At 53.3% G+C, this 17703-nt stretch overlaps 1 protein-coding gene across 1 annotated transcript in view; it reads left to right on the top strand.

Annotated features, from left to right (window-relative positions):
- Nucleotides 1-17703, top strand: part of MROH2A (maestro heat like repeat family member 2A) — a gene marked incomplete at its 5' end in the record, with an annotated part of 34939 nt that overhangs the window by 6750 nt on the left and 10486 nt on the right. Inside the window, 19 exon segments of the mRNA XM_029225611.1 lie at nt 328-426; nt 1039-1190; nt 1678-1821; nt 2927-2963; nt 2966-3018; nt 3249-3296; nt 3299-3329; nt 3460-3560; nt 5315-5638; nt 6430-6520; nt 6523-6581; nt 7732-7854; nt 8881-8959; nt 10850-10959; nt 11752-11847; nt 14495-14599; nt 15729-15852; nt 16367-16485; nt 17286-17438. Coding sequence (XP_029081444.1) covers nt 328-426; nt 1039-1190; nt 1678-1821; nt 2927-2963; nt 2966-3018; nt 3249-3296; nt 3299-3329; nt 3460-3560; nt 5315-5638; nt 6430-6520; nt 6523-6581; nt 7732-7854; nt 8881-8959; nt 10850-10959; nt 11752-11847; nt 14495-14599; nt 15729-15852; nt 16367-16485; nt 17286-17438 — 2048 coding nt within the window.

The following is a 17703-nucleotide window of genomic DNA, read 5'->3' as shown; positions in this document are numbered from 1 at the left end:
CCCCCTCCTCCTCCCCCTCCTCCTCCCCCTCCTTCCCCCTCCTCCTCTCCCTCCTCCCCCCTCCTCCTCCCCCTCCTCTCCCTCCTCCTCCTTCTCCTCTTCCTCCTCCTCCACCTCTCTCCCCTCCTCCTCTCTTTCCCACTTCCTTCCCCCTTCACCGGCTTCCATCTCTTCTTACCTCCCCTGCCTCCCACTCTCCCCTGTGGCCCAGCCGGCACAAAGCGGCTCCCTGGCTCTGCGCCGGGGCTGGAGGTGCAGCTGGCGGGGCTGTCCTCTCTGCTGACTCTCCTGCCCTGAAGCCTCGTGACCTCTGCCCATGCCCCACAGTGTTTGAGTTCATGCCATACATGGGCATCACCCTGGCTACCATATTCACCATGCTGAGGCTCACCGATGAAGCCGAGATGCGCCAGGTGATCTGCAGTGGTACGTATCCCACCTGGGCCCGCAGGTCCGGCCCAGTCGGGGTGCTGGGGGCTGGGGAGGTGGAGTAAACAGGTAGAGATGGAAGGGTGATGGGATTCACAGGAGGGGGTGACCAGGGACATGTTTCCAGGTTCGGCTTGACTTGGGCAGGTCTTTGATGCCATTTACATCTGATCACATTGCCCCAGGTTTTGATAACTTAATGTTTCTGTGGACCCAAATCCCCAATACCTGAGAAAATTAGGGCAAAATGTGTTTGCCACCCTCTGCAGTGGAATCCCCAGGATGTGAGTAAAAAGAGGTTTATTCCAGGCCCCAGCTTTGACCTCGGCACATGAGCATCAAGGGCTGGTGCCGAGTCACACCTACGCGCTCTACCCGCTCCGGGGAGTCTTTCACACACAGACATGCAGGGTAAACATTAGGGGGCTCTGAGGGAGTTGGAAGGGCAGAGAGGGAGGGACTCAGGAGATTTTTCTAGCAGTGTCCTTGGCCATCTCAGTGACCTGCTGGTTATGGAAGTGCACGAGGGCTCCCTCCTGAGAAGGTGGCCTGGGGAGCCTTTGTCCTTCCTCCTGCCCCTCTGGGCTCACTGCACATCCCCACGGACAGCCATGGAGACCTTCTGCGAGAACGTGCAGCTTTACCTGAGGCACCTAGAGGACAGTGTGTACCCCGTGATGACTGAGGAGCAGTTTGCTGTGAAGCTGTTCCCCATGTATCGCTCTTTTGTGACCTTGTGGCTCAGGGACAACAACCTCGAGGTGAGACTGCCCTGCTCGGGGGTGGGGGGCCCGCATGGTCCCTGGGTCACGGCTCCCCAGCCTGCGGTGCTGGTGGGGCTGAGATACCACGTGGTCCAGGGAGATGGGGAACTGATCAATGGTGGAGCCACGTGGGCCCAGAGCCTCAGAAGGCGGCTTGATAAAGGTCCCTGGAGGTGCTAGATGAGGGTCCCTTTCCGCTCTCTGAGCGGTTTACCTATGGGAGCGATTTCCATGCCAACTCTGTGCCATAGGACTGTTTTACAGCTGAGGAAAGTGAGGCATAGAGAGGTCAAGTGTCTGCCCAGTTACCTAAGTGACAGAGCCAGGACTTGGGGGAAAGTCTGGGTTCACTGCCCACCTCTGGGGCCTGGGGGAGGCCTGGACTCTACTTCCAAGGTCCCCTCTGTCTTGTGGATGGGGCTGACATCACTGGGCCTTGCTGAGTCCTGGGCCCAGGGGTCTGGAGACGCTGCTTCTGTGGTAGGTGAAGCTGGGGCTCATCAAGTCCCTGAAGCCTATGCTGAACCTCATCCTGCCCAGCAACAGCGTGCGTGAGCAGGTGTACGACTACATCCCCCTGCTGCTGGCAGAGTACCAGGCCCACCTGGAGGCACTCTTCATCACACAGGTGAGGGGCCGAGTGGGTAGCGGCCTGGGCTGGAGGCTTGAGGCATTTGGGGCTCCCAAGTGTCCCGGGTGGGGAGTGTCATCTGGGTGGGAGATAGAGCCATGGGCCCTGGCACCTGTAGGATTTCCAAGAAATGAACGCTGCCATTCCAGGTGGAAAGGATGAGATCCCAAAGGGTTTTGGAGGCCGCAGTGAGGTCATGGCCTTTGTGTCAGTTTCTTAGGGCTGCTGTAACAAAGAACCATGAGGTGGGTGGATTAAAACAACAGAAATTTATTCTCTCATTGTTCTGGAGGCCAGAAGTCCGAAATCAAGGTGTTGGCAGGCTGTGCTCCTTCTGAAGGCTCTAGGGGAGAATCTTGCATCTTCCAGCTTCTGGTGGCCCCAGGCACTGCATCACGGCAACCTCCCCCTCCATCTTCATATGGCCATCTTCTCTGTGTCTCTCTGTGTCCTCTCCACTTCTCGTAAGGACACCAGTCATTGGATTTAAGGCCCACCCTAAATTCAGGATGATCTCATCTCGAGATCCTTAACTAATTACAAGTACCCTATTTCCAAGTGAGGTCTGTATTCTGAGGTTCTGGGTGGACACAAATTTTGGGAGGAACACCATTCGACCCCTGCCAGCCTTGAACTCCTGTGAGATGGAGCCTTTGCAAGGTTCTGAGTGGAGGCGTGACCTGGGCTGATGTATGTTATGCAAGGGGTCACTCATCTACAGACGAGGCGAGGCTCTTCGCTGTAAGAGCTGGGAGCAGAAATGAATGGGACGGGTTTGGGGAACCATGTGTAGATCATTCGGTCTAAAGATGGGCTTCACCTCCCAGTGACTAGGAGAGAAAGGGGAAGAAGGCCTTGAATGTCACGCTTGGTGGCCCTAGTGCAGCCCTGCCCAAGCTTTACTGTGCACGGGAATCACCGGGGGCTGGTTGAAACAGAGTTGGATTCAGAGGTCTGGACAGGGCCTGAGAGGTGGCATTTCTAACTAGCTCCCAGAGAAAGCTGATACATCCGGTTGACGGAAAACACAGAGTAGCAAAGGTCTGGAGTTTGACCCTGAGTCGGTAGAAGGTCACGTGCCACCACTTCCCACCTTTTGCAGGTCTTGAGGCAGATCCTGGAAATGTCAGTGACCACTAACACCCTGTCCCCCAAATGCAGCTGCACACCATCTTCACGGAACTGCATGTCCAGGTGAGGCTGGCAGGCTGTGCTGGGCGTGGCCTTCTCAGGGTGGGTCCATGGGAAGGGGGCTGCGGCAGGTGGCGCGGCCCACCAGGGCGAAGGGTGAGACAGTGGTGGGGCCCCCGTCCCGCTCACGTGTCTCCTACATCCCTCTGGGGGCGAGGCCGTGGTGCTCCTGCAGCTGCGTCCCCCTGTCCGGCTGAGATCTCACCCACCCTCCCTGCGTGACCCCGCCCTAGTTGTGCTTCAAGGCCCCCGCCCAGCAGCAGAACAGCAGCCGGAACATGACACGGAGGTCGTGCACTGCTTCATAGCCCTTGGTGAGGCTCCCCCAGCTCCACTGTGAGCCCACGGGAGTCCCAGCCCCTCTGAGCACTGGGCCTGGGGCTGCCTCGTCCTGCTGCTGCTCTGGCTCAGGGGGCACGACTAAAGCGGTCCTTCCCCCTGCAGCCCGCTCCTACCCCAGGGAGCTGATGAAGTTCTTCCTCAGCCAGATGGAGATGAGCAAGGAGGCCATCCACGTGGGGACCCTGACCCTGATTAGGGCAGCGGTGAGCACACATGGTGAGCGAGGGCAGGAAGCAGTACAGGGGTTAGGGGCGATGGGTCTCAGCCACATCTGCACCTCCTTCATTTCCTCTTTTATAGACACTACTGGCTGGGCCAAGAAATCACAGCTCTGGGTTGCTTCACGTTTTCTATCCTTGAACATAGCCCACCCTCCACACCCTCACCCCTTTCCTTAAATCCCGAATCCCAGCTTCCACCTGAGTCTGAATTTCAGGCTGTTTACCTGAATCCCCCAAAGCTAAGTCAAAGGCTGAATATAAAGCCTAGTTACACCATATAGACGTAGTCCTAAAGCTCTGTTGACCCAGTGCCGAACCTTAGTCTGAACCCCTGATTCTAAATCCCTAAGCCCAAATCCTAAACCTGGCCTTGATAAAGGGAAATACTGTCCCCAACAGCACCAGCTCAGAGAGCACCTTTGCGTGAATTTGAACAAGGTGCCCCCTACTGGCAGCATGTGGTCTTGCATGACTCGAGAAGAGCATGGGTGGCTTCAGTTCAGTCCTTCAGCTGGGTGCTCTTGCACAGTGCACAAACTAGGCAACTGTACGTGAACCACCTTCTGCTGCCAGTAAGCCCCTTTCTTAAAGAAATGCAAATTTAAGCAACAGTGAGACCCTTTTTACCCATCTGATGGGCAGAGATGATAAAGATAATGACTAGTGCTGGCCTAGCCATTTTTCTGTAAGAGCCCAGATAACAAAAACATTTTCAGCTTTGCAGGCCACATGGTCTGTGACAATTATGCAACTCTGCATTGTAGAGCAAAAGCATGGTCTGTATAGACTGCAGAGAGTGGTGGTGTTCCAATAAAACTTTATCCACAAAAACAGGCTTTGGGCTGGATTTAGCCTTAGGGCTGTACTTTGCTAATCCCTGGTCTAGAATACAAAAAACCAGGCTTCTATACTTCATTGATGGGGGTGTAGATTGATTAAACCTTTCTGGGTTCTCAGTTGGATAGGGCCCAAAACTTGGGCTCAAAGATCTAACATTTTGTCAGTTGTCTGAAGGAAATAATTGCCCCAAAGCAACTGGATAAAGATGTTCATTATAACGTTGGGCATAAAAGCCAAACATTAAGAACAACCTACATGTTCTTCTATAAGGAATTTGTGGAATTAATGATAGTATAGCAACATATGGAATATTATACAATCCACACTTTTTCATGGAAACACTGCCCTTTATATATTAAGTATAATAATACAGTATGAGACAGTATATATAGCATGACCTCGGTTATGTGAAAGAAGTCTAGGTGTTTATGCATAAATGAGTTTAGAAGGATACACCTAAACTGTTAAGGGTGGTTATCTTTTATTTTGATTTTACAATGAACAAATACTTTTTTTTTTTTTTGCAGTACGCGGGCCTCTCACTGCTGTGGCCTCTCCTGTTGTGGAGCACAGGCTCCGGACGCGCAGGCTCAGTGGCCATGGCTCACGGGCCCAGCCGCCCCACGGCATGTGGGATCCTCCCGGGCCGGGGCACGAACCCGTGTCCCCTGCATCGGCAGGCGGACTCTCAACCACTGCGCCACCAGGGAAGCCCAACAAATACTATTTTTATAATCAGAAAAAAAGTTTTCCATTTTGGAGATAAAAACTTTAAATTGTAACATTCTCCCTTTCTTTTTTTCTTTTTTATAATTTTTATCGGGATGTAGTTGATTTACAATGTTGTGTACAGCAAAATGAATCTGTTATACATATACATATATCCACTCTTTTAGATTCTTTGGTGCCTGCCACCTTCTACCCCAACCTCATTTCCGTCTGGACCCTCGGCGGACATGGTGTGTGCATGTGTACATGGGTGTGTGTACATGTGTGCATGCATGTGTGTTTACTTGTGTGTGTGTGTGTGTGTATGGGGGGTCCTCCCCGGCCCCCTGGCCCACCACCCTACCCTGCCTGGCCGGGTCTCCCTGCAGGGTGTGATTCTGTGCTTTGGCCTGTGTGCCCGGGGCCAGGTGAAGACGGTGCTGAACGTGCTCCACGACTTTGAGGAGAGGATCCAGGAGTCGGAGCAGTCCTGGCAGATCGGCGCTTGGCGGGTGAGACACCCTTGCTCCATAGTCAGGTCTCCGGGGGCCTATTGGAGCAGTGTTCTCAGCCCCCAACCAAGGCTCTTACTAGATCTCAGTAAGAAGTTGCCCTCTGTGTCTCCTTCACCAAAGTGAAGTGGGGAGTTGGACCCAGGCAGCCAGTGGCCAGCCTCTGGAGGCTGCCCCTCCCAGCCACGGGGCACAGTGCCCTGGGCTGGCTGAGCCCCCAGTGGGCAACCGCCTGGAGTCACCGATGCCTCCGAGGTTTTGGCCTTGACCTCGGACCCTTGTCCTGGGGGTCTGGTAGTTTGGAAGGAGAGAATCGGGAGTGTCCAGGCTTCTTCGGCTTCTCCACAGAGTGGGACCTGAGGGCTGGATTTCTTCTACTCAAGGCCTGGAGAGCATGGGCAACCCTGCCCCTCCTTCCACGGTAGGTTGGGCGGCCTCTAGCACCTCCTCCCAGGAGAGCATGGCTGAGGCTCTCTGTTCCCACTGGATCCCCAGCGACACAGGAACCCCTGGCCCAGAGTAGACGCTTGTCAGGTGAAGGTGTGAAGGAGGACACAACAGCCTCTGTTTAGGGGCTCCACACAAACCCCCTGCTAATGGGAGGTCATGGCCCTGGTCTGACTTGCTCATTACTGTACAGCCAGGACGTAGCATATAGTAGGTGCTCAATAAAGATGTGTTGAATGAATGAATAAATGAGTGAGCATTTCAGGCACCCAGGAAAAAGCTGAAGGAGCAGACCCTACCCGCCCCGCCAACACTTGTTCTTCCCCTTCTCATTGGCCTCACAGAAGGACCATCCCTGGAGGCAGGAGACAGTGAAGGGTGCCCTCATGGTGATGTACAGCTGCGTGGCCTCGTACTGCCACCCGCAGATGCTCCTAACCACGTGGACAACCCCATCACTGCTAAGATCGTTCACCACTACTCCAGCAGCTGCCAGGTATAACCCCGGGACGCCATGGACCCACAGTGCCCAGGGGATGCCCTCTTTGAGCCAGGCTGGCGGAGAGTCGCTCTGCATCGTTATCTGGGCACTGCCAGCCCTACCCAGGAGACAGCCAGGAGTCCTACCGGACACCCAGCATTTGGGAAGCCCATTGCCCCGATCTGCGCCATTCTCTGCTGCAGTGGGAGGGGGGGCAGCCCTCCCGCGAGCACTGGGCGGGATGCTTGTGGGTCCCTGAAGACAAGCCCTCCACTCTTCCCAGCCCCTCGCACTCCCTCCCTCACCTCTGCCCTCCACCCTGACACCTGACCCAAGCCCTTTCATAAGGGACAAGAATGGGCTTGTCTTCAGAGGTGCAAAGGGACTGGCTACTTTCTTGGAAAGGCAAGGAGGAGAAAACACAGAGAATAAAGGAGAAGTGACTTTATTATTATTGTTTTGAAAACTGTGGTAAAGTACACATCACGTGAAATTTGCCATCATAACCATTTTTAAGCATGCAGTTCACTGGTGTTAGGCACGTTCAAACTGTTGCGCAACTATCACCACCATTCATCTCCAGCGCTCTTCGTCTTCCTAAACTGAAACTCTGTCCCCCTAACACCAGCTCCCCATTCCGCCTCCCCAGCCCCTGCCCCCGCCCTTCTGCTTCCTGTCTCTATAAATTTGACACCCCAGGTATCTCGTATAACTGGAATCACACAGTGTTCATCCTTTTGTGACTGGCTAATTTCATTTAACATAATGTCCTCAGGGTTCATTCCTGCCTTAAAAGCAAAAACGATTTGATGTCCATAACTTATTCTGCCTCTGTGGTGACGCACAGGGCGCAGAGCCCCTGGTCAGTGAAGGTGTCCCCTGACTGGCTTGCTGTCCTCAGGCACAGCGTGGAGGGCTTCGGGGAGGCAGCACCTGCTGGGGGGCACTGGAGGGCTGTGCCCTGTCCAGCACCTGGCCCACGTCTCCGCCAGGTGGCTGAAAGACAGAGTGGGGCTAGCCATCTCTCGGAGCGCTCCTGGCACTGCCTCTTCTTTGGCGTGGGGAAGGAGCATTCTATGTGGCCGCAGGGTCCGGGGGCTCAGGCTGGGGCTTGGGGTCTTCGGGGCTCCCTCACAGCCTGTCCCTCGTCATGGTCTGGGCACAGGACATCTGCCTCAAAATGGCCTTCATTAAGAGTGTGGTGCAGGTCACCGACGCTGTCAAGAACATCAAAGACCTGGAGGACTTCCAACTTGCCCCAAAGGCGACCCTTACTGGCATTATCATGGTAAGCTGGGTCGGGGGGCTTCCTCCATCCTGGGCGGTTTGGGGGTCTCACTCTGCCGACCGGCTTCCCCCTGGTCAGAGGTCCTGAGATGAGAGCATCTGAGGCACAAGGCGGCAGGCAGGGGTCTCTGAAGCCCCTCCTGTCTCAGTTCTGCTTTGATCCAACTGAAGGAGTTCTGGGTATGACATTCGTATGTCCGATAAAGGGTTTCACGGCCAGGAAACATTCCGGAAGCCAGAGCTGAAGACCCTTCCCCTCTTGGGCCCTGATTTGCCACCGAGGTGGCTGGTTCAGGGCTGGGAGACAGAGGCCCACGGGCTCAGCCCTGAGGTTTCTCCATAGGCGGGACCAGGGGACAGGGCTCTGCTGTAAGCAGGACAAAGCTATTTTTGCACAGAACTTTGTTAAGATCTAGAAAGTGTCAACTGTCCAAAGGCAAGAGGCGATGGCAGGGGCCGATGAGACTGTGGGGCGACCACTGTCCCTCGTCCCCAGGCCTCCCCACTCCCTTGCAATGTCTTGGCCCCTGGAAATTGCTCCAGCTGCATTGGAAGCAGCCTGGACGGAAGAGAGATGCAGGTAGAACAGGAGGCGCTGAGAAGGAAACAAACATTCCTGCTCGGGGCTGAGCGCTACACGCACGTGTAATTTCACGCCAGCCTGGCCCAGCCCTGTGAACCAGGCCCCCAAGTCCTCATTTTACACATCAGGGCTCAGGCGGGGGAAGTGACCTGCCCAAGGGCACACAGCCAGTAAATGCCAGACCTGAGTGAGAAGCATCGGCCCATCTTTGCCCCACTCCTTCCACGAGACTTTGCTGCCTCCCCTAAAATGTCAAAGACCAACTGATGGTAAAAAGAATGGAGGCGATATGGGGTGTTAGAGCCCGTCATACAATGTCAGGTCCTCCTGGCTCTAACCCTGGGAGTGCGGCTGCCATCGTGGTCACTGTTGGCCCAAGCCCCTCTCTTGCCCATCCCGGGACTCTGGGTGGCTTGATGGCTCGCTGCCCTGCTATCTGGGCAGGCGATCATCAAGGCAGAACCAACTGACAGACTGGTTTCTCCAGTGCGGATCATGGCCATGGATGCCCTCTCGTACTTGAGGTGAGCTGGGCCCCTAACCAGGCCCCAAGCGCCTCTCTGGGGTGGAGGTAAAGTCTGAGACAACCCCTCAGTGCTTTTATGGGGAGGTTGCACCTCCTTTGCCCTCCCTTTTTGCCTTTGTAGCTGGAGTCTTGGGTGGCAGCTCCTGGGGCAGAGTGGGTCTTCCTAGGAGATGGGGGTCTGCTTCCACCTGCTCTTTTTTTAATAATTCTCAGCAGTATTTCAAGTTGGGCCCTTCTCCTTGGATTGGGAGGTGAATGGCAGGTGGGTGGGTTGTCCTTTGGTCCATCAGGGGATGTTTTGAGCTAGAAATCACACAGTGACACAGACTAGCACAGCCAGGAGATGGCATCCTTCAGGCCGGGGTGGGCTCAGTCAAGAAGTCTGTTTATTGATACGGTATTGATACAGGTAATACATAGTAATAGAACGCCTGACGGTTGCCTTCCTGGAATTGTCCATCCACTGGTGGGGCAGGGGGAGTGGGAAGAAGTTAGGCGTTTGTAAAATGAGTACTTGAGGTGGCTGGGTCGTTGCTAGGAATTCTTCTATTGGGGCAGATTCATATTCATATTCATATTCGGCGCATAGCAGAACTATGTGTCGCTTTAAAAGGGTGTACACAGGCAGATTTTATTTGTTTATTTTTGGCTGCGTTGGGTTTCCGTTGCTGTGTGCGGGCTTTCTCTAGTTGCGGTGAGCGGGGGCTTCTCTTGTTGCAGAGCATGAGCTCTAGGCACGCAGGCTTCAGTAGTTGTGGCATGTGGGCTCAGTAGTTGTGGCTCCCGGGCTCTAGAGTGCAGGCTCAGTAGTTGTGGTGCACGGGCTTAGTTGCTCCGCGGCATGTGGGATCTTCCCAGACCAGGGCTCGCACCCCTGTCCTCTGCATTGGTAGGTGGATTCTTAACCACTGTACCACCAGGGAAGCCTTAGGCAGATTTTAAATAAAATTCACATACATCCGTTTAGGGACTTGGAGATAAGAAACACAAGGAATTATAGGTCAGAGCTGAGTATTTGTAGGTGAACCACAAAGGAAAAAATCTAAGACCAAAAAGGGGGCTACTAACAAGATGTGATTCAGCTGATGGGCTGTCAAGGGGCTTAGCGTGGGAGTTGGCTTTTGACGTTTGACCTGGGCTTTAAAAAGATTACTGGATTTGGGAAGGAGCTGGAGGTCCCAGCAGGGTGAAATATAGGAGGCACAATAGAGCCGATGGGGAACCTGTAACAATTCCGATACCCTGCCCCACTGCAGACCTTTAAATAAGGATTCCTGGAGCCAGGCATGGCCCCTGGGCCCCTTAAAAAGCCCTCCTAGGAGTCTAACGTGCACGTAGGCTTGAGATCTATCTATGAAGGGGACAGAAAGAGAGAATGAGCTAGTGTGCATCAAGCAGCTAGCTACCACCCCCGAAGGTTTATGAAGACACACGTGGCTGGGCTCCACTCCTGAGTTTTTGATTCAGTAGCTCTGAGGTGCAGCCGTAGAATTTGCGTTTCTAATAAAAGCTTCAAGGGGCTGCAGCTGGTGGTCCAGGAATTACAGTTGAAAACTCCTGGGCCGGGACCAGCCTGGCAGGCAGAGCCTATGGTTGTGGTTCAGTGAGGACCAATGGAATGGTTCTGAATAGGAGAGGGGGAGGCTTACAGCAGGCAACAAGGAGAGAGGTGGCCTTGGACCCCTGAGTCTCCCGCTCAATCACAGACAGTCCCTGGCCACCAGTGGGTGGAGCCGGGGCCCTTGGGGAGAGATGGTTGCCTGAACCCCCAGCCAGAGAAGCTGGCCTCTCCCTCATTCTGTGACATGCCTCCACACCCCAGACTGGGCAGCGGGTGGCAGGGTCTCACCTCTCCACCGACCACTCCTCTTGTCACTTCTTTCCCTGGCAAACTGAAGCCTTTCTACTCCACAGAGGAAAACAGTGAGCTGGTGGAGATTAGTATACACTCTGTCATTTCTCTCCAGCCCCCAGGAGAGAACGATGAGTCCATTAAGGTAGGTCCCTCTGGGCCACCTCATCTGCTGGGTCAGGACTTAGAAGTTTACATTAACATGAGCAGTGCCGAGAGCCTACCATCCTGAACCTGTGAGTGGTCAGAGGCGGCAAAGTGCAGCAGGCTTTATCAGTAAGTGTAAGGTGATGCTAGCTGCTATAACAGATAAACTCCGAAATCTTCACGGTTTTACAAGATGAAAGTGTATTTGTCACTCAAGTGAAGTCCAGTTGGCAGCAGCAGTGGAGAGGGGGCTGCTTCGTGCAGTTCTTCAGGGACCTGGGCTGACAGAGGCCTCACCGTATCTAGTGCATGGCTCCAAAGGTCCCTGTGGGTAGTGATAGCCAGCTTGAGAGAGAGGGCCTGGAGGATTTATGAGCTGTGTTGCCTGCCTTCCATTGGCCAGAACTCAGTCACATGGCTCCACCTAGATGCAAGGGGTCCTGGGAAATGTAGTCCCTGACTGCATGGCTGCTTCCCAATAAGGCTGTGGAAAAGCAGGACGAATCTTTTGTGGACAGGGAGCCATCTGTGTCTCAAGGTCCTGGCCCTGGGTGAGGGGTCAGGAGAACTGGGCTCTAGGAATTCGGTTTCCTCCTTTGCAAAATGGGCTCCTCTTGAGGTTGTCTTACATGTCACATGAGAAGCTACGTATAAAGAACTCAATCTGAGCAGAAATCAAAGGGCGGTTATCAGGCCATCTCACACTCCCTGGTGTGGACCGGCACAGAGTCCTGGTGTGTGGCTGTGTGAGCCCCCATTGCCGCCCAGTTCTCCCCTCTCTTGGCCACAGACCCTGTATGTGAATGCCCTGCGTGCCCTGGAGCAGCTGATGGAGGGCCTCGTGCAGAGGCAGCTGGACCCCAAGGGGCTGCAGGAGATGGTGCATGTGAGTTGCCTGGCAGAGGGCCAGGAGCCAGGGAGGGCCACCCCTCCCAGAACACTGGCCTGAGGGCCAGACTCTCAGTGGGAAACAGGGGTATGCGTTAAAAATTGATTTGGTAATTTTATTTAGATAAAACTTCAAATTGGCTGAAAAGTTGTGAGAATACTACAAAGAACTCCTGTATACCTTTCGCCCAGATCCACGATTCTTAAATATTTTTAAAATATTTATTTGTTTATTTATCTATCTATTTGGCTGCGTTGGGTCTTAGTTGTGGCATGTGGGATCTTCACTGCCGCGTGTGGGATCTTCCTTTTTTTTTTTTTTTTTTAGTTGCGGCATGTGAACTCTTAGTTGCGACATGTGGGATCTAGTTCCCTGACCAGCGATCGGACCCGGGCCCCCTGCATTGGGACCTTGGAGTCTTAGCCACTGGACCACTGGGGAAGTCCCCAGATCCATGATTCTTAATATTTTGTGACATTTTCTTTTTTTCTCTCTCTCTTTTTTTTCTCATTACACACACACACACACCATTTTGAATCATGGAGAGTCAGCTGTAGACATCAACAAGAGTGTTCTCATATAACAACACAATGTTCAAAATCATGAAATTTAACAATGATACCATGCTATATTCTAATCTACGTTCTATATTCATATTTCACTAACTGTCCCAATTATGTCCTTTACAGTTATTTCTTCCCAGACCCAGGACCCACTCTGGATTATGAATCACATTTCATCGTCATGTGTCTTTAGTCTTTCTCCGTCAGTCTGGAACAATTTCTCAGTCTTTGTCTTCATAATCTCGGTATGTTTGAAGTGTGCTGGGTGGGTTTTTTTAAAAAATTAGATTGTTTGCTTTCTTTTTATTAATTTTTCAGAGGTTGTACGTATTCTGGAAACAAGCCCTTTATCATCTATATGATTTGCAAATATTTTCTCCTGGTCTGTGACGTGCCTTTTCATTGATTTCACAATGTCTTTTGAAGAGCAGAAGTTTCTAATTTTGATGAAGTCGAATTTATCATTTTTTTCTTTTATGGATCATGCTTTTGGTGTCATGTCTAAGAAATCTTTGCCTAACCCAAGATTTTCTCCTAGTTTTCTCCTAGAACTTGGTATTTTCAGGTTTTACAATTACGTCTGTGATATATTTTGAGTTGTTTTTAAATATGGATCAAAGTTTATTTTATTTATTTTTTTGCGTATGGATAACCAGTTGTTTCAGCACCATTTGTTGGAAAGACTGTCTTTTCTCCATTGCATTACCTTTGCATCTTTGTCAAAAATCAATTGACCATATATGTATGGGTCTATTTCTGGACACCTATTCTGCACTACTGATGTTTTTGTCTGTCTTTATACCAATGTCATCCTGTCTTGATTACTACAATATTATATAATAAGTCTTGGAATCAAGACAAGAGAGTATAAGTCCACCGACTTTGTTCTTTGCTGCTATACCCCACAAATATTGATATGTTGTGTTCTAATTTTATTTTAGTTCAAAATGCATGTCAATTTCTCTTTCATTTCTCCTTTGACTCATGGATTATCTAGAAATTTCTAAATATTGGAGAGTTTTCCAGAGATCTTTTTGGTTTTAATTCCTGACTTAACTCCATTGCAGTCTGAGGAGATACTTTGTATAATTCAAATTCTTTTGAATCGACTGAGACTTATTTTGTTGCCCGGGTACGGCCCATCTTGGTGAATGTTCTGTGTGTACTTGGAAAGTTTTCTGCTGCATTGGGTGGTGTGTTGCTAAATATCGGTTAGGCCAAGTTGGCCGGCGGTGGTGTCCAAGTTTCCTATATCCTTTCTGATTTTGTCTTCTTTTTTTAAAAAAAAATGAATTTATTTAATTAATTAATTTATTATTTTTGGCTGCGTTGGGTCTTCATTGCTGCACGTGGGCTTTCTCTAGTTGCGGCGAGCGGGGGCTACTCTTCGTTGCGGCGCGCGGGCTTCTCATTGCGGTGGCTTCTCTTGTTGTGGAGCACGGGCTCTAGGCGCACAGGCTTCAGTAGTTGTGGCACGCGGGCTCAGTAGTTGTGGCTTGCGGGCTCTAGAGCGCAGGCTCAGTAGTTGTGGCGCGTGGGCTTAGTGGACCCACGGCATGTGGGATCTTCCCGGACCAGGACTTGAACCGGTGTCCCCTGCATTGGCACCACAAGGGAAGCCCCTGATTTTGTCTTCTTGATCATCAGTTACCGAGAAAGAGGTACTGAAGTCTCTATCATTGTGGATTTGTTTATTTCTCCTTTCAGTTCTATCAGTTTTTGCTTCGTGTTTTGTTAAGCTGTGTTATTAGGTGCATGAACATGTAGGCCCTGGGGTGCAGGGTGGGCTGTGCTCCTGGCCTTTCTACCTCCAGACAAACATTTGGAACAAAGCCAAACACATCAGCCAAGCAGCTTCTTGGTGAGGATGCTGGGGCCTCTGTCTCTTTGCTCATAGCCTCATCTCCCTAGTGGGGCGGGGAGGTGGGGGTGGGCTGGGAAGAAATCAGAAGTATCTGGAACCTCTCAGAGCTTTGAAAGTCACACTCTGAGTGGGAAAGACAAGGAGAGCAGTGGTGGCCAGGAAAGGGCTGGCCTCAGGATTTTAACGTCCCCTTCTGTGTTCCGGGCTCTCCCCACAGCTCCTGGAAAAGTGGATCTTGTCAGAGAAGGAATGGGAGCGGGAGAAGGCGATCAACCTCCACCTCCATCTCATGCAGATCTACGTCCAAAGCGTCGGTGTCTGCGTGAGTCCAGGAGCCCCTGACCCCCCAGCCTGCCGCCCTGACACCCACAGGGAAATGCCTGTCTGTATCCCAGAAGAGGAAACACTTTGGAAATCAAGCTCTGCCCCCCAGAGAGTCCCTTGGGAAGAGGCTGCCTCACTTGGCAATGGCGAAGGAGACCCTGGGAGATGCTGGCCCTGGGGCTCGGGGGTGCTGAGGAAGAGGGTGGGCCGGGTTTGGTGTGGCTCCGGGTTCTGTGGGGCCTGAGGTTCACACGGGGTGAGGACTCTGTAAGGAAAAGCGGTTCAGCTATGAATGCCACACTGCTTAGGAAAGTGAGTATTTACTAGAATGAGAAAATAAATCACTACAAAATCACAAATTTCACAAAGCTTGACAAATACCACTAACATCATGAAATCTAGAAAAGCAACAAGGTTTTTTGCTGATCGAGCACGTGACACAGCTCCATGAGACCTCTCTTCCTACATTTGTTGGCCTCATACTCTTTGACTGTCTGGTCATCAGGGATGGCGTTGGCAGGAGGACGATGGTGTCCTGGGGCTGGGGTGTGGGGACAGGACTCGCATCTCGGGGCTGGTGAAGAGTGAGAGCAAGGTGGGCAGGACTCCAGTCCTGGAGCACCATTGAGGTGGAACCCAGGCCCAGTAAAGCGAAGCTGGGGCCAAGACTAGTGCTAAGTAACATTTGAGGCCAGGTCCTGTGCCGAGTGCATCACCTGGATTCTCTGTCGCAATTCTCAGGGCATTCCCTGAAAGAAGGGGCACCATCATCACTTCTGATTTACAGATAAGGAACAAGAGGACCCGAGGCTAAGAACCTACCCATGTCACACAGCTAGTGAGCGGGGAAGTCCAGATTTGAAGCCAGGCCTCATTTATAGGAATGAGAGGGGTGCCCAGACATAGCACCTGGCCCCGGCCTGACAGGGTGCATCCTGGGCAGACTCCTCAGATCTTGGCTGCTCGGCCTCCCGGGGCCCAGCTGTGGGACCTGGGGATGGAAGCTCGGGCTTCCCAGACAGGGGTGCTTTCAGAGCAGGGTTCACCCTCTCTGGCCACTGGTCGCACTGCCCTCTGTGTGCTCGGCTGGACAGAGCGTGTGAGCCTTGAGGTCTCCCGTCCCTCAGATCCCTCTGCAGCTGGGGCAGTTTGGCACTCTGGTCGGACTCATCGCCCCATGCACCTGTGACTCGCACAGAAGAACCCGCCTGGCCTCCATGGAAGTCCTTTCCAGCCTCCTGGATTTTCATGGTATGGAGAGGGCGCCGACACCAGGGGTGTCGGCTATGGGGCTGTCCTGGAGGGGAGTGTGGTCTCTCTGTGTAGACAAACAAGTGTGACCAGCAGGGATGGCGGAGGGGGTTCACAGCTCACTGGGAAGCCATGGAAGCTTCTGGAAGGAGAGGCTCCTTGGGTCACCTCGACTCACTGAGGGCATGTGCTGGGCACTGAGGGGCCCCAGTGGGACAGGGTCAGCTCACAGATACCAAGGATGTGGCAGAACTGGCCAGCGATGAGCTCAGAGGGGGATGCAGTGGGGAGACCTTCAGACGGGGAGAGCTGACCTCTGCGGTGGCAGCTGGAAGTTGGCAGAGCATCCACCTGAGCTGTGCACAGAGGGGCGAGGCAATGGGTTAGGATGTCCAGATGCTGGAGGGTGGTCCAGGCCTGTGGAACCAGGGCGCCCCGAGGGCTGGGGCAGGAGGCCACCACGATGGGGACCCTTTGTCCTGACCGATCGTGTCTGAAATTGTATTCCCACCAGCAAGCCAGAACTGCTCCTCCTGGGGCGCTTCCAGGGAGTTGGAGCTTGTGAAATGTAAGGCGGAGCTGCAGGGCTCAGACGTGGAGAAGATTTTCAGCGCGTCTTCCAGAATCGCCAAGGTGACGAGGGGAAGGTTGTGTGGGCCATAGTCTCTGGGGGCCTGGGCCATCACTGGGGGGTGGGACCTTGCTCAGCCTGGCTGCTCAGCCCCCATCCTCTTCTGGGGGTCATGGCTTCCACGGCCCTTGGTCCACCTCACGCCATATGTATTTAAATGGCCTGTGATGTGTAAGATCCCTACTGTGGTGCCTGGCATACGGTAGGTGCTTAAAGGACCCCAGCTGTGTTCTCGTTGTCCCTAGCATGTGCTACACTGAGGGGGCCCCAGAAAGAATTGAACACGAGACCCTGCCCACAGGTGTCAGCACACGGGCAGGCTGATGGCACACTGGTGACTGAAAGTGTCCAGAGCCATCCAAACTCTCAGGGTTGCAGAGCGATGAGGTCTCTTCTGCCTCAGGGGCCAGAGGGGGCCCTGTGCAGTGGAAGGCTTGTGCATCGGCAGCGAGGCGCAGGGCACACCCCGAGGGAAGGCTGCAGGGCTGTAGAGTCAGGACAGCGAGGATCTGGGGAGAAGCTTCCTGCGTGGAGTTCAGATGGGGTGGGGGCAGGGGACGAGGAAAGGGAGGTGTTGGCGTGCATCCCTGTGGCCTTGACGCTGAGTGACATCCAAGCAGGCCTGTGACTGAGACGCGAGAGGCTGGGGGGCTGGGCGGCGGGGAGGAGGCTGGGCCAGCGCTTTGAGAGAAGATGCAGCTGGGCTGGGGCTGTGACATGGAACGGAAGAGCGGAGACTGGCAGGCAGGGGAGTCCTTGGGCTTGGTTGTCGGACCCCGGGAACAGCCTGCTCTGGTTGTAGGTGGCGTGCTTGCAGTTTAGCTGCGATGAGGTGGCCTCGCTCGTCCAGAAGCTCTGTGAGAACATCGGGGCCATGAACCTCCAGCATGACAAGGCCTCCGTCACCTGGATAGGCACCTTCCTCCAGATGCGGGCCAAGGAGCTGGAGGACACAGTGACAGGGCTGTGGCCAGGTCATCTGGGGCCTGCAGCTGCCTGGTGCACCCAACCTAGAGGGCCGGGCAGGGGCCCAGCCTCGTGTGCTCAGGATTCTCCAGCCCCACCCCCAAGTCCATGGTTGTAAAGAGGAGGAGGAAGTAGGGTTCTAGAACAAGAAAAAATATGTTGAAGGTGACTCGGTCAGTAAGTGGACGATGGGCTGGAGGCCTGAGGCTTGCTCTCCTGGAGCACAGCCCCTCCTGAAAATCGGATAAAATCCT

Source organism: Monodon monoceros, unplaced genomic scaffold (assembly GCF_005190385.1).
Source record: "Monodon monoceros isolate NGI ecotype Baffin Bay Population unplaced genomic scaffold, NGI_Narwhal_1 Super_Scaffold_16, whole genome shotgun sequence".
Taxonomy (NCBI): domain Eukaryota; kingdom Metazoa; phylum Chordata; class Mammalia; order Artiodactyla; family Monodontidae; genus Monodon; species Monodon monoceros.
Note: the sequence above shows the minus strand (reverse complement) of the source record. Positions and strands in the feature narration are given on the sequence as shown.